Source organism: Dromiciops gliroides, chromosome 1 (assembly GCF_019393635.1).
Source record: "Dromiciops gliroides isolate mDroGli1 chromosome 1, mDroGli1.pri, whole genome shotgun sequence".
Lineage (NCBI taxonomy): Eukaryota > Metazoa > Chordata > Mammalia > Microbiotheria > Microbiotheriidae > Dromiciops > Dromiciops gliroides.
The window spans coordinates 685,149,333-685,168,978 of NC_057861.1; the positions used below are offsets into that span (position 1 = coordinate 685,149,333).

General features: G+C 36.7%; 1 protein-coding gene across 1 annotated transcript in view; it reads left to right on the forward strand.

Moving 5' to 3' along the window:
* The window catches only part of ABCA13 (ATP binding cassette subfamily A member 13), a 506,393-nt gene that overhangs the window by 48,227 nt on the left and 438,520 nt on the right, over positions 1–19,646 (forward strand). The window contains exon 5 of the mRNA XM_044001141.1: positions 7,977–8,002. Within this exon, the coding sequence (XP_043857076.1) occupies positions 7,977–8,002 (26 nt within the window). The remainder of the gene's footprint in view (positions 1–7,976; positions 8,003–19,646) is intronic.

Genomic DNA, 19,646 nt, shown 5'->3' on the forward strand with positions numbered 1-19,646 from the left:
TCAACAACATTTTCCCATATTTCCCCTTTTCTTAATTTACACAGCCACAACCCTATTTTGGGCTCTTATCACCTATGAAATGAACTACTGCAATAGCTTTCCAATTAGTTTCCCCATCTCAGGTATCCCCCCATTCCAATTCACCCATTACTCATTGTTTGGGACAAACTGCCTCAGTTTACCCAAATAACTCGAGGAGACCACCAAGTCAAGCAGAGACAGATTTATTACATCCTCATAAGGACGGGCAAAACCCAATTACACATTGAAGTCTTGCAAAGATATGCCCAATCTTTTAGGTTTTTATAGTAATCTTGAAAAGGACTGTCCCCACATACACCTAGGGTGGATGAGCTCACAATCTAACATCCAATCCTGTCTCTCCCAAGGTGCATGCCCAGCTCGTGATCCATGTATGGATATATGTCCAAGAACAAAGGGAAGAAGGGGAAGGGGTACAAGTCTGAGGAATGTCAAAGAAAGAGGGAGGCAGAAATCACTCCCTTATCTGACTGCAATTAATCCATGACAGGGACTGGGGTTTTGACATGTGAGAGGGTAGTAAGTCGACTATTTGAAGACACAATTTTTATTACAGGCCATAAACTAAGTTGTAGCTGGCATGTGGGAGCTAAGCAGAAGTAAAGTAAATAGTGCTAATTGGTAGAACTGTGACAAGTAATAAAACTTACTGGGGGACTGGATATCTCCCAGACCCCATCCCCAAAGTTTACAGAACTGTCCCAAGTCCATTATCTCAACAATAAAACTTGAAGGAGACAGTGAGAATTTAACAAGCAATTAACTTTTAGGCAAAGCAAAGGGCTAGCTATGGGGGGGGGGGGCTAGGTATCTTTCATACTCCATTCTTAGAGTTTAATCTGACTCAAATCCATAATTGTTCCACACACTCATCCACCAAAGCAATTTTTCTAGAGGGTAGGCCTGACCAAGTCACTTCCCTGCCCAGTTAAATAGTGGGCCCTGATTACCTCCAGGATTGAATTAAGTCCTTTGTTTGACCTTTACAGTCCTTTAGAACCTGGATTCTTTCTTTTTGCAGTGGGCCAAGATAATAGTGGAATATTGCGGTAGCTTGAGTTAACCCCATTAACTCCCCCACCATTAACCAGAACTGTTAAGAGCCAAAAGTAGATCTAATTGTAAGCTCCTTGAGGCAGAAATTGGCTTTTGCCTATTTTTGTATCCTTAGCACAGCATTTGGCACATAGTAGGTATTCAATACATTTCTAATGATTGATTGATTTTGCCCTGTTGGGGAATTTCTCAGCTCTGAAATCCTAAGATCCTCCTGGAGAGTAATTTCTCCCACTTAGGTCCATTTGACTGGAGGTCAATAAATCAGGAGACAAGGCTATCTGACTAGCAACAACTCAGAAGAAAGGGAGATATACACATTTATATAGGGTTTTGGTTTTTGTTTTTTTTTTGCGGGGCAATGGGGGTTAAGTGACTTGCCCAGGGTCACACAGCTAGTAAGTGTCAAGCGTCTGAGGCCAGATTTGAATTCAGGTACTCCTGAATCCAAGGCTGATGCTTTATCCACTGCACCACCTAGCTGCCCCATTTATATAGTTTTTGCACAGCTTTAGAACAGGAGGCAAAAGGAGCCTATAAGATGATGAAGCAGTCCATTCATTTTCCTTATTTGAGAGATTGAAAAATAGGGACAGGATATTAGATGATTTGCGGGGGAAGAATGTCTTAACTTTGGACTGTGTAACTTGTTAACCTTGGTGTTGCCCAAGATTTGATGGGGTGGAAGTGTTTCCTAGTAGTTGATTTCATCAGCCAATCTTGGTGGGGCAAGTGGTCTCTAGGTAATCTCATCAGAATGTGTAGGTGGGAACAGAAGTCTAAGATAGTGGAGGCCTCCCTTTGAGATGGAATCAAAATAAAATATAGACTGAGAGTCTTTTTCTCTATTTACACAACCCGACAGGCTCTATTTCTTTGACCTCCAAGGCTATTATTTTTGAGGAGATGTTTTCCCCAAATGCATAGTACAAAATGTTGTTTTTCAGTTGTTCAGTCATGCCCAACTCTTTGTGATGCCATGGTCCATAGAACACCAGGACCTTCTATCCTCCACTGTTTCTCGAAGTCTGTCCAAGTTCATGTTCATTGTTTCTATGACACTATCCATTCATCTCAACCTCTCCTGTCTCCTCTTCCTTTTGCCTTCAAACTTTCCTAACATCAGGATTTTTTCCAATGAATCCCATCTTCTCATTATGAGGCCAAAGTATTTAAGCCTCAGCTTCAGTATTTGACCTTCCAGTAAACAGCCTGAATTAATTTCTTTAAGTATTGACGGTTTTGACCTCCTTGCTGCCCAAGGGACTCTCAAAAGTCTTCTCCAGCACCACAATTCAAAAGTGTTGATTCTTTGGCACTCGATTTTCCTTAGAGTAATACACTGCTACTGGAAAAACCATAGTTTTCACTATATGGACCGTGTGTGTGTGTGTGTGTGTGTGTGTGTGTGTGTGTGTGTGAAGGAGCAAGCATCTTTATTTTCATGATTGCAATTGCTATCTACAGTAAGAATATAAAATCTGACACCGCTTCCATTTCTTCTCTCCCTATTTCCCAAAAAGTGATGGGATTAGTTGTCAAGATCTTAGTTTTTTATGCTAAGCTTCAAGCCAACTTTTATACTTTCCTCTTTCACCCTCATCAAGAGACTTCTTTCCTCTTCACTTTCTGCCATCAGAGTGACATCATCTCTATATATCTGAGATTGTTTATATTTTCCCTGGTAACCTTAATTCTGGTTTTTGATTCATCCAGCCTGGCATTTTGCATGATGTGTTCTCCATATAAGTTATTTTTGTTTTTGTTTGTTTTTGTTTTTGTTTTTGTTTTTGTTTTTTTTTAGTGAGGCAATTGCGATTAAGTGACTTGCCCAGGGTCACACAGCTAGTAAGTGTCTGAGTCTGGATTTGAACTCAGGTACTCCTGACTCCAGGGCCAGTGCTTTATCCACTGTGCCACCTAGCTGCCCCTCCATATGAGTTAAAGAAATAAGGTGACAATGTATGGACTTATTGTGTTGAATGTAACACTATAACAGTATCATCTTTTAGTATTTTAAATAGATCAGATGGAATTCTATTACCTCCACTAGCCTTATTGTTAGGATGCTTCCTAAGGCAACCTTGACTTCATTCTGCACATTATCTGGTTATTGGTGACGGTAAGACCGTTCTTGTATAGTTCTCTGCTGTATTCTTGCCATCTCTTCTTAATTTCTTCTGGTCCTGTTAAGTACCTACTATTTTTGTCTTTTATCATGCACATTTTTTGCGTAAAACTTTCCCTTGAGATCTCTAATTTTCTTGAAGAGATCTCTTGTCTTTCTTATTCTATTGTTATCTTTCATTTCTATGCATTGCTCATTTAAGAAAACCGTCTTATCTCTCCTTGCTATTTTCTGCAATTCTGCATTGTTAGGCATATATTTTCTTTTTTCCTTCACCTTTTGTTTTTCTTCTTTCCTCAGCTATTTGTAAAGCCTCATCAGACAACCATTTTGTTTTCTTGCTGTTCTTTTTCTTTAGATTTTTTTTTTGTTTCATGTACAATATTGTGAACTTGTCCATAGTTCTTTAGGTACTGTCTACCAGATTGAATTCCTTAAATTTATTCATCACTTCCCCTTCATATTCATAAGGGATGTCATTTAGGTCATACCTATAGGATCTGATAGTTTTGTTGATCTCCATAGCCCTTTGGTAGATTGATCTGGGACCTGGGACAAAGCTATGAACCTTTTGACCAAAGTGTATAGACCATAGACTGTAGGATAATAGCTGCAAATTTCTGAAACCTCAGGGAAGTTGCTTGCAAACTATTTTTATCTCCTTGTGGACTGCTTTTACCTGGGGGTAATGGCATATATTTTTTATTAAAGAAATGGCTTATGTTATCCCTTAGGCTCTGAGTAGTCCAGTCTCTCAGATGTGGAATCATTACCTTCCCACTCTGCTTACATTCTACTGCCTTTTTCCATACTGCTCAACTTATTGTTCCTAGCAGAGGACATCTATCTCACCTCCCCTTGCCTTTGCTTTGATTGTTTCCTATCGCTGGATTGTCCTCTCCAATGCTTAGAATCCCAGTCTTGCTTTAAGATTTTTTTTTTTTAGTGAGGCAATTGGAGTTAAGTGACTTGCCCAGGGTCACACAGCTAGTAAGTGTTAAGTGTCTGAGGCCCGATTTGATTGCTTTAAGATTTTGCTCAAGTACCACCTCTTCCTGGAAACCTTTTGTGATCTTCCTAACTGCTAGTGCTATCCTCTCTAAGATTTTACTTTCTATCTACTTGCCATCTTATATATTTTCTCCCTCATTAGATTGTAAGTTCTTTGAAGATAGAATTATTTTTTGCTTTTTTCTTTGTATCCTAGCACTTAATACTGTGCCTGGTGAATAGGAAGTGCTTAATAAACCCTAGCTGGGGGCAGCTAAGTGGTACAGTGGATAGAGTATTGGCACTGGATTCAGGAGGACTTGAGTTCAAATCTGACCTCAGACACTTGACACTTACTAGCTGTGTGACCCTGGGCAAGTCACTTAAGCCCAATTGCCTCACCAACCACCCCCTCCAAAAAAACCCCCCCAAAACAACAACAAATAAACCCTTGCTGATTGATATGTAAGGATAGTTATTTAGCTGAAGATGCTAGTGTCTGAGAGCAATTATCCCTGCAGAAAATAGGATGCTTGCTTGGCAGTTTCTTTAGGATCTAGAATATGATGTTTAGCAATGTCCTGTTTCATTCTTATCCTGGTATCATCCCCAATATCTCATTGCTTCACATCATCCCAGAACCTATGTCCTTCTACATCTAGTCTCTTCATTTTCTGCTTTCATTTTTAAATTTTCCATGTTCTCTTGACTTTGCCCTATTTTTCTTCTATCATTTCCCTCAACTGATGGATATTAGTGAGGTTTCAATATAGGGAAAAGAATTCTGTCCTTGACTTCATGTACCATCATTTTGAATCCTTATTCTTCTTACAACCTATGTGACTTTGGGTAAATTACCTACTCTGTCTAGCCCTCAGTTTCCTTATCTTTTATTTATTTATTTGCAGGGCAATGAGGGTTAAGTGACTTGCCCAGGGTCACACAGCTAATAGGTGTCAAGCGTCTGAGGTCAAATTTGAACTCAGGTCCTCCTGAATCCAGGGCCAGTGCTTTATCCACTTCGCCACCTAGCTGCCCACAGTTTCCTTATATTTTAAAGATTTAAAATTTTAATTTTAAATAAGGGGTTTGAACTATATGACCTCTAAGGCCCTTTACAACTCTAAATCTTTAATGGCATGATCTGTAATCTGCCAATACCTCCATTTCTGTCCTTTACAGAACTATTTATTTTTCAGTCCATTCCAGGTCAATAGAATTTAATAAGCATGTATAAGGGCCAAAAATGTATTGGTGTTTAGGATACAAAGACCAAACAAAATAAAATGGGGCAAAAAATTCTTGCCCTGGGGCAAGGTACTGTCTAGGTACTGGGGAGGAATATGATATATAAATAGATAAGTATATATGTAATCCTTTGAGGAAGAAGAAAATGGAGACTTAAGCAATCAGGAAAGGCTTCTTGTAAGAGGCAGCATAGCAGCTGAGTCTTATGGACTCCTGGATTCTAAGAGGAAGAAATGTATTCCAGACATGGGGGATAGCCCAAGCAAAAAATCTGTGTTGGCCAAAGTCCTTTTAGAGTTATTAGAAACCAGTAGGTCTTCCACTAAACATGTTTATCAACTTTTGAAGGAAGAAGTACATTTTAAAAAGTTTAATATTTAATTTAAATTTCTCCTTCAAGTCAAGCCCTTCATGTTCAGATATGTTACCATCGAAAAGTGACTTAACTTCTCTCAACCTTCATTTTTTCAACTATAAAATAGACACAATATTTTCTCCATTGTCTCATGGGGTTGTAAAGAAAGGACTCAGTAGAATTTAAGACTCTACATTATCTAAATGTGAATTTATTATTACTCTCAGGACTATTATTTCTGAGTTTTGAGTTCACAGATTCATAAAATCCTAGAATTTTAGAGCTGGAAGAGATAAAGTAATTGAGGCCTAGAAAGGTGAAGTGATTTACCCAAGATCACACAGCCGACAAGTGGCTCATGTGAACTTTTTAACCCTTCCTTAATGAATACCGGGTTTCCCTGTTCTCACCATTCTGACACAAACTAATGATCATTCATTTTATATAGAAATGCAATTTTCACAAAATATCTTTGAGAAAAGTACATTTTGTGGGAAAATGAAGAGAGAACTACTTGTAGAAAGTGGCATTATGTGTTATTATTGATAGAAAAGGAAATGGTATATCAATAGCTTTGAGTTCTCAGGATGGCTTATTTCCAAAAGGCCCATCTGATAATGCTTAAAAATGTATGGAAGAAAAGTCCTATAATAATTTCATCTCTTATGTAATGGATCTCTATTGTATTAGACTCTATTAAGGGTCATTCTCTTTTTATAAAGTTTACTTCTCCATTTTATTTGTTAAAGTGCTACTTAAAGGATAAGAGCTGGGTTTTTCTTTGATAAAATTCCCTTTTCTGTCCCACTTTATACTATTACTCATATAGTTCCAAGTTGGGCCTATGTGATTTAAAGCTAATTCAGAAACCAAGGTAATTTATTTCTCTCCATTGCACTTCTTCTTCTGTTCTACCCCCCCATCCCCCATCCTAATCTATTTGTCCTGAATTACCCCCCCTTCCAAATCTGCTACAAGTTGATAAAATAATCTGGGACCTTCTGCAGAATCTTGTTGATGATTTTGCTTTTGCCCCCTCATGGTATCATAGAAAGAGTGTTTGAATTGGAGTGGTAGGACCTGGGCTTGAATTCTGACTCTACTATTGACCACTTGTTGGATCTTGGGCAAATTCCTTACCCTTGCTAATGTTTTTTGTTCATCTATACAAGGAAGAGATAGGCCTTTGGCCTATGATGTTCCTTTTAGCTTCAAATCTATGCTCCTCAGTGATTTTCCTGACTTTTTCAGTCACATTCTTTTGATATTGCCATGAACTTAGAAAGTGACATTTTCTTTTAAAAAATTATGGATCATTTTTGTCCTTATAACAGCCATTTCTAGAAACTGTCCCCTCTCCCCCTCCAGATGAGCTCTCTCTTGTAATACATTATATAGCTAAGCAAAAATACCATATGACTGCATATACAATTCTTTGTCCTAGCAATTTTTCTTCCTCTCTAGTATGAGGAGGCAAGTACACTTCATTATCTATTTCCTGCAACCATAATTTGTGTGTGTGTGTGTGTGTGTGTGTGTGTGTGTGTGCAAATGAGGGTTAAGTGACTTGCTCAGGGTCACACAGCTAGTAAGTGTCAAGTGTATGAGGTCAGATTTGAACTCAGGTCCTCCTGAATCCAGGGCCGGTTCTTTAACCACTGTGCTACCTAGCTGCCCCCTACAACCATAATTTTGAATGGTCTTACAGATGCTCAGAATTTGGATTCCAATTAGTAGTCTTTTCATTTATATTGTTGTAGTCATTATACATATATTGTATATATTATGTGTATATTAAACTTTGTGGTTTTGGTTTTTGCATTCAATTTTGGCTCATACAAGTCTAATATTTCTCTGAATTCCTCATATCCATACTTTTTTACTGTAAAATAAACTTCCATTTATTCATATTATTATATATAGCCACCATACTATTTTTAGCAGTTCACTTGGCATTTTCTCTCAATGATATCCTCTACTAAATTATGAGCTACTCAGTGAGATTAGGAGTTCCTTGTGGGAGCAAAGGCTGATATATTTCCTATGTAACTTCTGTAATGTTTAGCATAGTGTTAATACATAGTACATTCTCAATAAATTCTGTTGTTTTTTGACAGAATAAAAATAACATCCTAAATTTGCTTTGTGTTTTTTTAGGTTCTCAGAATTCTGCTTTCTCAATGGTAAGTATTTGATTGAATTTTGAGACTGATTCATGGAATGATGTAGTTTATTCTTTTTTTTATATTCCATTCCATTTTATTTTATTATTTGTTTATTTATTTATTTTTTGCGGGGCAGTGAGGGTTAAGTGACTTGCCCAGAGTCACACAGCTAGTAAGTGTCAAGTGTCTGAGGCTGGAATTGAACCCAGGTCTTTCTGAATCCAGGGCCAGTGCTTTATCCACTGTGCCACCTAGCTGCCCCCTAGTTTATTCTTTATGTTACAGATTTTAATTTGTTCTTTATGATATAAATTTTAGAAAAGAAAGTAATGATACATTTATATGGTACTTTAAGATATAAAAAAACCAATATTCTTCATAACTTTTATGATAACTAGCATAATGGTCATTAGCTCCTCCTAATTCTTTAGACGTGAAATGGAAGTTTGTAGAAGTTACATAATTTATCTGTGGTCATATTGTAAGTATTTGTACAAGGTTGGAACCCAAGTTTCCCAACTTCAAGCCCAGTGATCTTTCCATGACATTATGCCACTTCTAAAACTAGATTTGAGGAGGAAACCTGACTTGCTCAATGATTCAGCTATGAAATGTCAAGACATGTTTTAATTAATTCATACAAAATATTCTGGCCACTTGTTATTCCTTGAAGTCTACATTTACATGCAATGAATTTGTAATTTCAGCTCCCCATTCCAATAAAAAATTTATATTGTTTTGATATCTTTCTGAGTAAGAGGATAAGAAAAACCATGTATATAATTATTTTAGCCACTGAAGCTTCAAGGTAAAAAAATGAAGGGAAAATATATTTTTTAAATGAGTGTTTTATTGATGTACTTCTTTCTTTCTTACATCACTGCTATTAGCCTTTTCATCCCTGATAAAAGTATTCCTTATAACAAAGAAGCAAAACTAAGCAAAGTGAACTAATACACTAGTAATGCTTGACAAGCATGCCTCATTTGCCAGCAATATTGCATTGATTCTCTGCCAAGAAAGGGAAATCCTGTTTCAATGTCACTCCACAACCAAGATTGGCTCATGTATTGATCAGAGTTCTGATGTCTTTCAATGCTGTATTACTTACATTATTGTGGTCATTGTTTTGATTGTACTCATTCTGTGTATGCAACTCTATATTAGGTCATACAAAATTTTCCAAGTTTCTCTGAATTATTTATATCTATCATTTAAAAAAATTCATTATGTAGCATGGTTTGTTCAGCCATTCCTTAATAGATGAGTATCCACTTTGCTTTCAATTTTATACTACTATAAAAAGAGCTGCTATAATTTTTTGGGGGGGTAGATATTAGATTTTCCCACTTGTCTTTGACTTCCTTGGGGCATTTGCCCAATAGTTATAATTAGAGGTATGTATAATTTAGTGACTTTTGTATTATAATCTCCCCTTCCCACCCTGAATCACTCTTTCAACAGTTAATTAGTATACTTGCTTTCCCAGAACCCTTCCAACATTTATCATTTTTATTTTTTGTTGTATTTGACAGTCTTATTGGTATGAAATGAAAGCTCAAAGTTGTGTTAATTTCTATTTCTTTTATTAGTGATTTGGAGGATTCTTTCATATGGTTATTGATAAATAACATTTCTTTAACAATTATTAGCTGTACATGGTAGTTCTGATTACAGTAGGGCTAAAGCCAATCAGTTGTGAAGTACAATGTCTCTACTATCTGCCACCAATATGACAAGTTCCCAGGAGAAAAGGGCCACCAAGCTTACCAAGGAGGGTGAACTGACTCAGGTTGAAAGCTTTTTGGTTATATTCTCTCTCTGGAACAAGTTTATAATACTAATGTAATTGGGTTCTTCTGGCAACATTCATTAACTTTTACTTTGTCAGTTGCAAATGAATCAAATCATCCTGGGCTTGAGAGTGATAAGGGCAAGTTGAATTTTTGCATGTGCAAATGCTTGTAGGTTTCCACAAAATAAATTATGTGGTGATTGGGAAATTTCATCACTCTAAGTCTTATACAGGTGCTTTGCCTTTTGATTACAGAGCCTGAGCTAATACCAACACATTACAAATATTAATTAATGAATTTTAATATTTATTATCCCATCTTTATATATCCTATCATCTTTTTTATATCATCAATGAAAGATCATTTTTATAGGCTTGCCAGAAAGTAGAAAAACTTATATTACTAGATCATTGTAGAGTCTGACCTAATGAAGCAGACCAAGTTAGTTACAAGGAATATATTTTACTCCTTCCTTGTCCCCCCATTATTATCTCACTGAGCCAAACTCTACACAAGAGAATTATTCAGACTATGGGATGCTATTGCAGAAGGAATTTCAGGATAAAACTGAAAAATCAGAAGATACTACATAGCTCTTTTAATTTATTATAATTTTAAAGAAACAGTTTTTAATGTTGCTTATGTCTAGAACACTGTTCAAAGTGTTCTCCATGAGGGAGAGTTTAGAGGAAGATGTGTCCCTGTCTCATGTCAGTAGAAGTGTCATTAGAGATTACGTCTTTAATCAATCATTTAATGTTGGAGCTAGAAGAGACTATCCAAATTATCCAGTTCAACCCTCTCATTTTGAAGATCAGGAAAATGAGACTTAGAAATAAGTTAGAGTCAGGGACAAAACCCAGCTCCATTGCCTCCCAGCCAGTGCTTTCTTTTCTAGTTCATTGGTTCTGATACTGATGACTTTTCAGACTTTGGAATAAGCCATTGCCTAAACACCTGAGTATAAATTCTTGGGGGGGGGGAGGGGGAGGGGGAGAGGGAGGAAGAGGCCATTGAATATGGGGATGTAAGTTGCCTAGGGCATCTCTGTGCTTCATTGTTTGATAATAGAAACAGATATTTTAACAGTGCTGACAAGGCAGAAGACTGATAGAAGCAGTAATAAAGATGTTGGGTTTTGGAGAGAAAGAATACTGCTACCTGTGAGAAGATTATTAATAATAGGGTGTTTGGGGTTCTGAGACCCAGAGAGCCTGGCCAGACCTTTCTTGGGGCCAGCCCAGAGTCAGGAGAATTTCAAAGGAAATGTTGTTGGACACTGGACAGTGAATAGGTATTAAAACCACACCTACCTGAAGGCTTTTTCCCCTCGGAGGGCTCCGTACTCTGCCGTCAGCCAGACTACCCTCAAATCCAGTAAACCAATAGATTTGAATGATGGTAGCCAATTAGCTTTGAGCAATGGGAAAGGATGGGTTCTCCTCCTGCCCACAGCAAGCTTACACAGTGACTCCCTCTCTTGGCTTGGGAACTTGGTGAGAACAGACATAGTCCGCTATGGTTCCCCACTATCTTTCTCTTCTCTTTTCTAGCTAGGCTTTCTTATCTTTCAGAGCTATATGCACTCTCTTTACTAATATTTAATATGCTTTAATAAATGCTTAATGCCCCCAAACTGGTGCAGTAGCCTATAATTTCCAAGTAACAAATATCCGATAACCCCCAGCTAATTTTCCCTAAACTTGGGACAGAAATAGGGCATCCACATTTAATTTTACTCACCACATACCCTCATATTTATCTTCAGCCTATCACAAGAATTCATGTGATACCAATAAAACCATTTGCTTCAGCCTTTGATTTCCTAATTAGTTTAATCATAGGTATCCTTATTACTGTCTGGAGGAGACACAGCTACAATGCTTCACTTTATCATTGTGAGAAAGAGGCACATAGCCAGAAACCAAGCTGGCATCAGAAACACATTAAAGAGTTTCTTTGTAACATCCCTTTGATACCAGCTATATTTCCTCCACCCCACCAAAACTTACATCTTTAGCACATCCCAATAATTCATGCTCTGAAATGGTCATCAAGGGAAAATTAAATTATAATAAGAGTATCACCCAAGAGTTAGAGCCAGGTTTTTAGAATTTATTAGAGTTCATCATCTATTTAAAACCACTGCTCATGAGCCCTATTTTTCTATGACCCTACCAACTATAAGCCAAAATTCAATAAGGTGACATTATGCTAAGGTAAAAGGGCATTTATTTAAAATGTCACGCAATCTAAATTACAGAAGGATTATTCAAGGAGAAGAATAGCTCACATTGATATAGAGCTTAAAGTTTGCAAAACACTTTATACATTTTATTTCATTTGATCCTCACAATCACTCTTTGATGCTGGTGCTATCACTATCCTTGTTTTATAGATAGTGAAGCTGAGGCTGAGAGGTTAAGTGTTTTGCTTGTGGTCACGCAAGTAGCAAGTGTCTGACGTGGAATTCTGTCAGTTCTTCCTGATTCTAACTCCAGCACTCTATCCAATATGTCAACCTATCTTTCATTATCTATTCCCCCAATGCCAACTCTTCACACAGCTCTAGCACCAGAAAAGTCCAAGACTTTGTGTCTCTGAATCCATTTTTTAAGTAATCTTTTTTTCCAGTCATCTTTATGCCATATTTCTTTACTCAATTCTCCATCTCTGATCTGAAAATCCAACTCCCATCCTGGGGCCCTGGGTTTCTGATTTCTATGCTACTTTCTGGCCATCTTCATGCTCCATGCCTATTTTTTTTCATTTCTACCTCTAGTCATGAGAACCGTAATTAAATCAACCCTATCATTCATGAAAAAATGCTGTGTCCTATGATTCTACCCACCATCTATGTCATTTCATTAGCCAAAACACCCTTCTATGAACTCTACTTCTTTTTATGTGCTATTTTTTGAGGGTAGGAATTATTTTGATCTTTGTATTTGTATCTCCATTGCTAAGCACAAAATATGGAACATAGTAAACATTTAGTACTTGCCTTTTCATTTTTTCATTCATTCATTTATTTACCTATGTATTCATTCATTCATCTATTTGTTCACTTATTCACTTATTCATTCATTTATTTATCTATCTATTTATTTATTTATTTGTTCGGGCTCATCAGTACAGCACTGATAAAGGGGACAAAGGGTATAACTGACTTGAGTGGTGTTTGAAAGCTAAAGTCTAGCTGGTTGGAAGATGGTGCTGTTTTTAAGAACTTGAGTGATGAATTCACAGGGTTTATAAAGTACCACTTTCCTGACACTTGAATGGTGAAAACTTACTATTTGTAAAGTACTGCCATGTCAGCATCTGAAATCTAACATTGCTGTGAGTGATGTTAGTATTGGCAAGAATTGGATGCAAATAAAGTATAACTTTTTGGCTTTGAATCCATTTTTTTCTCTCTTGTCACCTTACATTTCTTTCTCTGGTTGATATGTAGGTAGTTCAGTGGATAGAGTGCTGGGCCTGGGGTCAGGAAGATCCTGAGTTCAAATCTGGCCTCAGACACTTACTAGCTCTGTAACCGTGGGCAAGTGACATATATTCTGTTTGCCTTAACACTCCCCTCCCCACTCCTGGAAAATTAAATGGTAAACCATTTCAGTATCTTTGCCAAGACAACCTCATGGACATGCACATGGATGATGCACAGAGTCACAAAGAATTGGACGTGACTGAACAACTGAACAACAATAATAAATAAATACAAGTCTATACAACCAAGGAGGAAGGGGGAGTGGGTGATTCTTAAATATCACTTTTGGGGCAGCTAGGTGGCGCAGTGGATAGAGCACCGACCCTGGAATCAGGAGTACCTGAGTTCAAATCTGGCCTCAGACACTTAACACTTCCTAGTTGTGTGACCCTGGGCAAGTCACTTAACCCCAATTGCCTCACTAAAAAAAAAAAAAATATCACTTTCATCTGAATTGGTAAAAGTAATGAAGAAAACAAATATAAACATTGAGATAGACAAATACTTTTCACTCCACAGGGAAACTGGAGGGAAAAGGGAACAGGGAAAAGGAAGAATAAGAGGGAAGGTAGATTAAGAGAGAAATTAGTTTTAAGCAATGTAAACTCTGACCATAGAGGGTAGATTTTGAAAATGTGTTTTTTGAGGGGAAAAAAAAGGATAAAAACTTGTCTTTAGGCTCTTGTAGAGGGAAAAAGGAAGAAGAACAGAGGAATAAAAGCAGATTTTGCCAAACCTAGAGCACCATTCTCTCTCACTACACTCTTCTTTAAAAAGAAGTTGAAAACAGAGAAATCTATAAGAGAATAGCATGGAGGGAAATAAAAATTAACAATTATAACTGTGAATGTTAATGGGATAAATGCATCTATAAAATGGAAGATATAGCTAAATGTATTAGAAAGTAAAATAGAGCATTATATTGGTTACGAGAAACACTTGGGACAGACACAAACAAATAACTGAACAATCACAATCTCAGACAAAGCAATAGCAAAAATATATTTAATTACAAGAGATTAATGGGGAAATTACATTTTGCTGAAAGCTATCATAAACAATAAAATAATATCAATAATAAATATGCAACAAATGACAGCATCTAAATACTTAAATGAAGTGTTTCAAGAGTAATAGGGGGGCAGCTAGGTGGCACAGTGGATAGAGCATTGGCCCTGGAGTCAGGAGTACCTGAGTTCAAATCTGGCCTCAGACACTTAACACTTACTAGCTGTGTGACCCTGGGCAAGTCACTTAACCCCAATTGCCTCACTAAAAAAAACAAAAACAAAAACAAAACAACAAGAGTAATAGGGAAAATTAGGCAGTATAATATATATGCTACACTAATATACTATAATATGATATATTAATGGGATAATTTGAGCCCTTGCATTATAGTATATATAATGTATATATAGCATCTGAAAATTATTGAATGGTAACAGAATGGAATATAGCTATATCTCAATGTACTTGACACATTTATAACATTTGACATTGCATTAAGGCTTGTGATGTGTAAAATTAAATGTATGGTCTCCTTATTTCTGTCCCAAGCATAGGGAAAGTTAGCTAGGGTTTACTTATAAATTAGAATCTTTAGCACTAGTTTTGGGCGTTAAGCATTAAGTTAAGAAAAAGCCTATCTAGCCTAGCATTCCAGCCTTGCCTGGTACTTCCTCAATTTCTCTACCACCAGCCTGTTGGAGAGAGGAACTGAGCATGGAAGCTTCCTCTGCATCCCAAAGAGAAGCAGTCCTTCCACACTGCTTCAAGCTAATTGGCTAGCATCACCCAAATCCATGGGTTCACTGGACTTGAGGGTGGTCCCATATTGAGGTCAGAGTCCACAGTTTCTGAGAACACACCTTCCTAAGGGCCAGGCAGGTGTGGGTTCAATTGAATTAACTTTATTTGTTTGTTTGGTTTTTTTGGTGAGGCAATTGGGGTTAAGTGACTTGCCCAGGGTCACACAGCTAGTAAGTGTCAGGTGTCTGAGACCAGATTTGAACTCAGGTCCTTCTGAATCCAGGGTTGGTGCTCTATCCACTGTGCCACCTAGCTGCCCCCTGAATTAACTTTAAGTGAGTTAATCAGAGAAGTCAGTCAATCCCAGTCAATCCAATCAATCCAAATCAGTCCCCTTGAGTTGGGGCCTTTGGGCATTGGCAAAGCCTATTATTTTCTTATAGGCTTAAAGGCCTCACAAACAAATGAAGAAAAACAAAAATAAGAATTGCCTCTTTTAGATACTACAATGCTATAAAAATTCTTAAGTAAAGAGTCATTGAAGAAATGATTAGATTCAATTTGTGACAAATTACAATCCTAAAGAATAGGTTTGTTGAAGAAAAATTATAAAAACAATTGATAATTTAATTAAAAATGATGACAAGACAACATACTGTGGTAGATAATGGAATTTGGTAGATGCTCAGGGGTCTGACTTGATTGACTTAGTAGTGTATGAATTGAGTGTGAATGAGGAACTACTGGGTGCTCACTTAGAGGTGATTAGATCTTGAATTTGAATTTGGTCAGCCCTGAGAAGGAGTGTTTTCAGAGGCTGTGGACTGCTGCATTGGCAGAAGACTGCTCTCAGCCAATCAACTTGAAGAGTCTCCCATTTCTGGGAGGACAATAAATATGAAGCAGGAAGCTTTTTCCTCTTTTGGTTGGAGACATTGGCTTGGTGGCAGGACTTCATGTGAGCGGTTAGGAAGGCTAGGACTTCTAAGCTATAAGGGATCTGTTCTTAATCTTTTTTTCTCTTTACTATCTTATATCTTTTAATAACCCCTTAAAAGCCTAAACTCTTGGTAAATTTATCAGTGATTTTAGCCAGTTTCCCCCCCAAACTGGGGGGGGGGGAGGACATATTAGAACCCACATTTAGATTTTTTATTTTTTTGGCTGGGCAATGGGGGTTAAGTGACTTGCCCAGGGTCACACAGCTAGTAAGTGTCAAGTGTCTGAGGCCGGATTTGAACTCAGGTACTCCTGAATCCAGAGCCGGTGTTTTATCCACTGCGCCACCTAGCTGCCCCCCCCACATTTAGATTTTTTATTTTTTTTGCTGGGCAATGGGGGTTAAGTGACTTGCCCAGGGTCACACAGCTAGTAAGTGTCAAGTGTCTGAGGCCAGATTTGAACTCAGGTCCTCCTGAATCCAGAGCCGGTGCTTTATCCACTGCGCCACCTAGCTGCCCCCCCACATTTAGATTTTTAAACAACACAATACCAAAATTTTTTGGCATGTAGTCATCATCTACAAGAAAAGATAATAAAAGAAATTATTAGGAACAATTACCTGATTATATGCTAATAAAACTGACAATCTATATTAAATGAATGTGTATATATATATGTATATAAGTGTATATATATGATACCCAGTATAGTGAAACAAGGAGTACTTAAACCAATCTTAGAAAAAAGAAGTTAAATTAGCTATAAGTGAATTCCCAAAGTTAAAGAAAAGGCAGAATCAGATGAATGTGCAAGATAATTCAATTAAACTTTTAAAGAATAATTAATTTAGATAAACTGAAAAAAAATAGGATATAATACAAATGTGGTCTTGATGCCTAAACCAGAGAGAGTCAAAACAGAATGAAAAACATAGCCCAATATCCTTAATATATATTTAAGCAAATTTTAAAAACAAAATATCAGCAAAGAAACAAGGATAGTATGCTATAATTAGGTTAGATTTATGCTGAGAATATAGAGCTAGTTCAATATTAAGAAAGCTATTGGGGCAGCTAGGTGGCGCAGTGGATAGAGCAGCGGCCCTGGAGTCAGGAGGACCTGAGTTCAAATCCGGCCTCAGACACTTAATACTTACTAGCTATGTGACCCTGGGCAAGTCACTTAACCCCAATTGCCTCACTAAAAAAAAACCAAAACAAAACAAAAGAAAGCTATCAACAGAATTGTATTAATAGCAAGAACAATAAAATGATATGATTGTAACAATGGATACAGAAAAAGTTTTTGCTAATATACAGCATCCATTCCTATAAAAAAAACAAAACAAAAAACTAGAAATAAATCTCACTAGGAATAAGTGGATCATTCCTTAATATGTTGGGTAGTAGCTTAATAAAATCAAGAGCCAGTACATTTAATGGGGTTAAACAAGAAGCTTTCTAATAGGATCAGTATGGATGTCTATTATCAACATTTTTTTTTTTTGTGGGGCAATGAGGTTTAAGTGACTTGCCCAGGGTCACACAGCTAGTAAGTGTCAAGTGTCTGAGGCTGGATTTGAACTCATGTCCTCCTGAATCTGAGGCCAGTGCTTTATCCACTGTGCCACCTAGCTGCCCTATTATTTTTTAATATAGTGATAAAAATGCTAGCTATAACAATAAGAAAAGAAAATGAAATAGAATAAGCATAGACAAAGAGGAAATAAAATGATAATTTTTTCAGATGATATTATGATTTATTTAGAGAACCTTAGAGAATAAACTAAAAAACTAATTAAAAGACAACTTAAGTAAAGTTACCAGATATAAAATAAAGCTACAGAATTTCTACATATTGCTGACTAAATTCATGAGGAAGAGATAGAAAAATTTCATTTAAAATAGTTACAGAAAGTATGAAATATTTAGGAATTTACCTAAGACACAAAAAGGAACTATATGAACTCAAATATAAAACATTTCATACATACAAATACATAAATAATTAGAAAAAACATTAATTGCTCATGAGTAGGCTGAGCTAACATAATAAAAATTAATATTACCTAAAGTAATTTATATTCAGTGCCACACTGATCAAACTATTAAAGGATTATACTATTGTACTAGAATAAATGATAACAAAATTTAATCTGGAGGGCCAAAAGATAAAAAATCCCAAAGAAAAAAAATGAAAGAAAATGGGAGGAAAGTGGGGCTATAAGTAATCATTAAAACAATTTGGTACTGCTTAAGAAATAGTGAGGAATAAGGTCAAAATGGATACACGATTTAGACATAAGAGGTGATACCATAGGTAAATTAGGAGAGAAAGGAATAGTATACCTATCAGATCTTTGGAAAGAAAAACAGTTTTTGACCAAACAAGAGATAGAGTGTATTATAAAATGCAAAATGGATGATTTTTATTATATTAAATTTAAAAATTTCTGTACAAACAGAAGCAATGCATCCAAAATTAGAAGGGAGGCAGAAAGCTGGGAAACAATTTTTATGGCCAGTACTTCTGATAAAAGCCTCATCTCTAAAATATATAGGGAACTAAATCAAATTTATAAGAATCCAAGTCATTCCCCAATTGAGAAGTGGTCAAAGGATATGAACAGGCAGTTTTCTGATGAAGAAACCAAAGCTATCTATTTCCATATGAAAAAATGCTCTAAATCTCTAATGATTAGAGAGATGCAAATTAAAACAACTCTGAGGTACCACCTGACACCTATCAGATTGGCTAAAATGACAAAAAAGGAAAATAATAAATGTTGGAGAAGCTGTGGGAAAATTGGAACACTAATGCATTGTTGGTGGAGCTGTGAACTGATCCAACCATTCAGGAGAGCAATTTGGAATTATGCCCAAAGGGCGATAAAGCTGTGCATACCCTTTGACCCAGCAATACCACTTTTAGGTCTTTTGCCCAAAGAAATCATGGAAGGGGGAAAGGGACCCACATGTACAAAAATATTTATAGCTGCTCTTTACGTGGTAGCAAGGAATTGGAAGTTGAGGGGATGCCCTTCAATTGGGGAATGGCTGGACAAGCTGTGGTATATGAATACATTGGAATACTATTGTGCTGTAAGAAACGATGAGCAGGAGGAGTTCAGAGAAACCAGGAGGGTCTTACGTGAGCTGATGATGAGTGAGATGAGCAGAACCAGAAGAACATTGTACACAGTATCATCAACATTGAGTGTTGACCTACTGTGATGGACTATATTCTTCTCACCAATGCAATGGTACAGAAGAGTTCCAGGGAACTCATAATAGAAGAGGATCTCCAAATCCAAGGAAAAAAAAAAGAACTGTGGAGTATAGATGCTGAATGAACCATACTATTTCTTTTGTTTTGGGTGCTGTTGTTTTTTTTTTTTCTATTTTGAGGTTTTGCATTACTGCCCTGATTTTTTCTCTTATAACAGGATTAATGCAGAAATAGGATTAATGTTATTATGGATATATATATGTGTGTGTATATATATGTATATGTATATAGATATATAGATATAACCTATATCAGATTACCTGCTGTCTAGGGGAGGGGGGAGGGGGGGAGGGAGGGAGAAAAATCTGAAATTGTAAAGCTTGTATAAACAAAAGTTGAGAACTATCTTTACATGTAACGGAAAAAATAAAATACCTTATATGCAAAATAA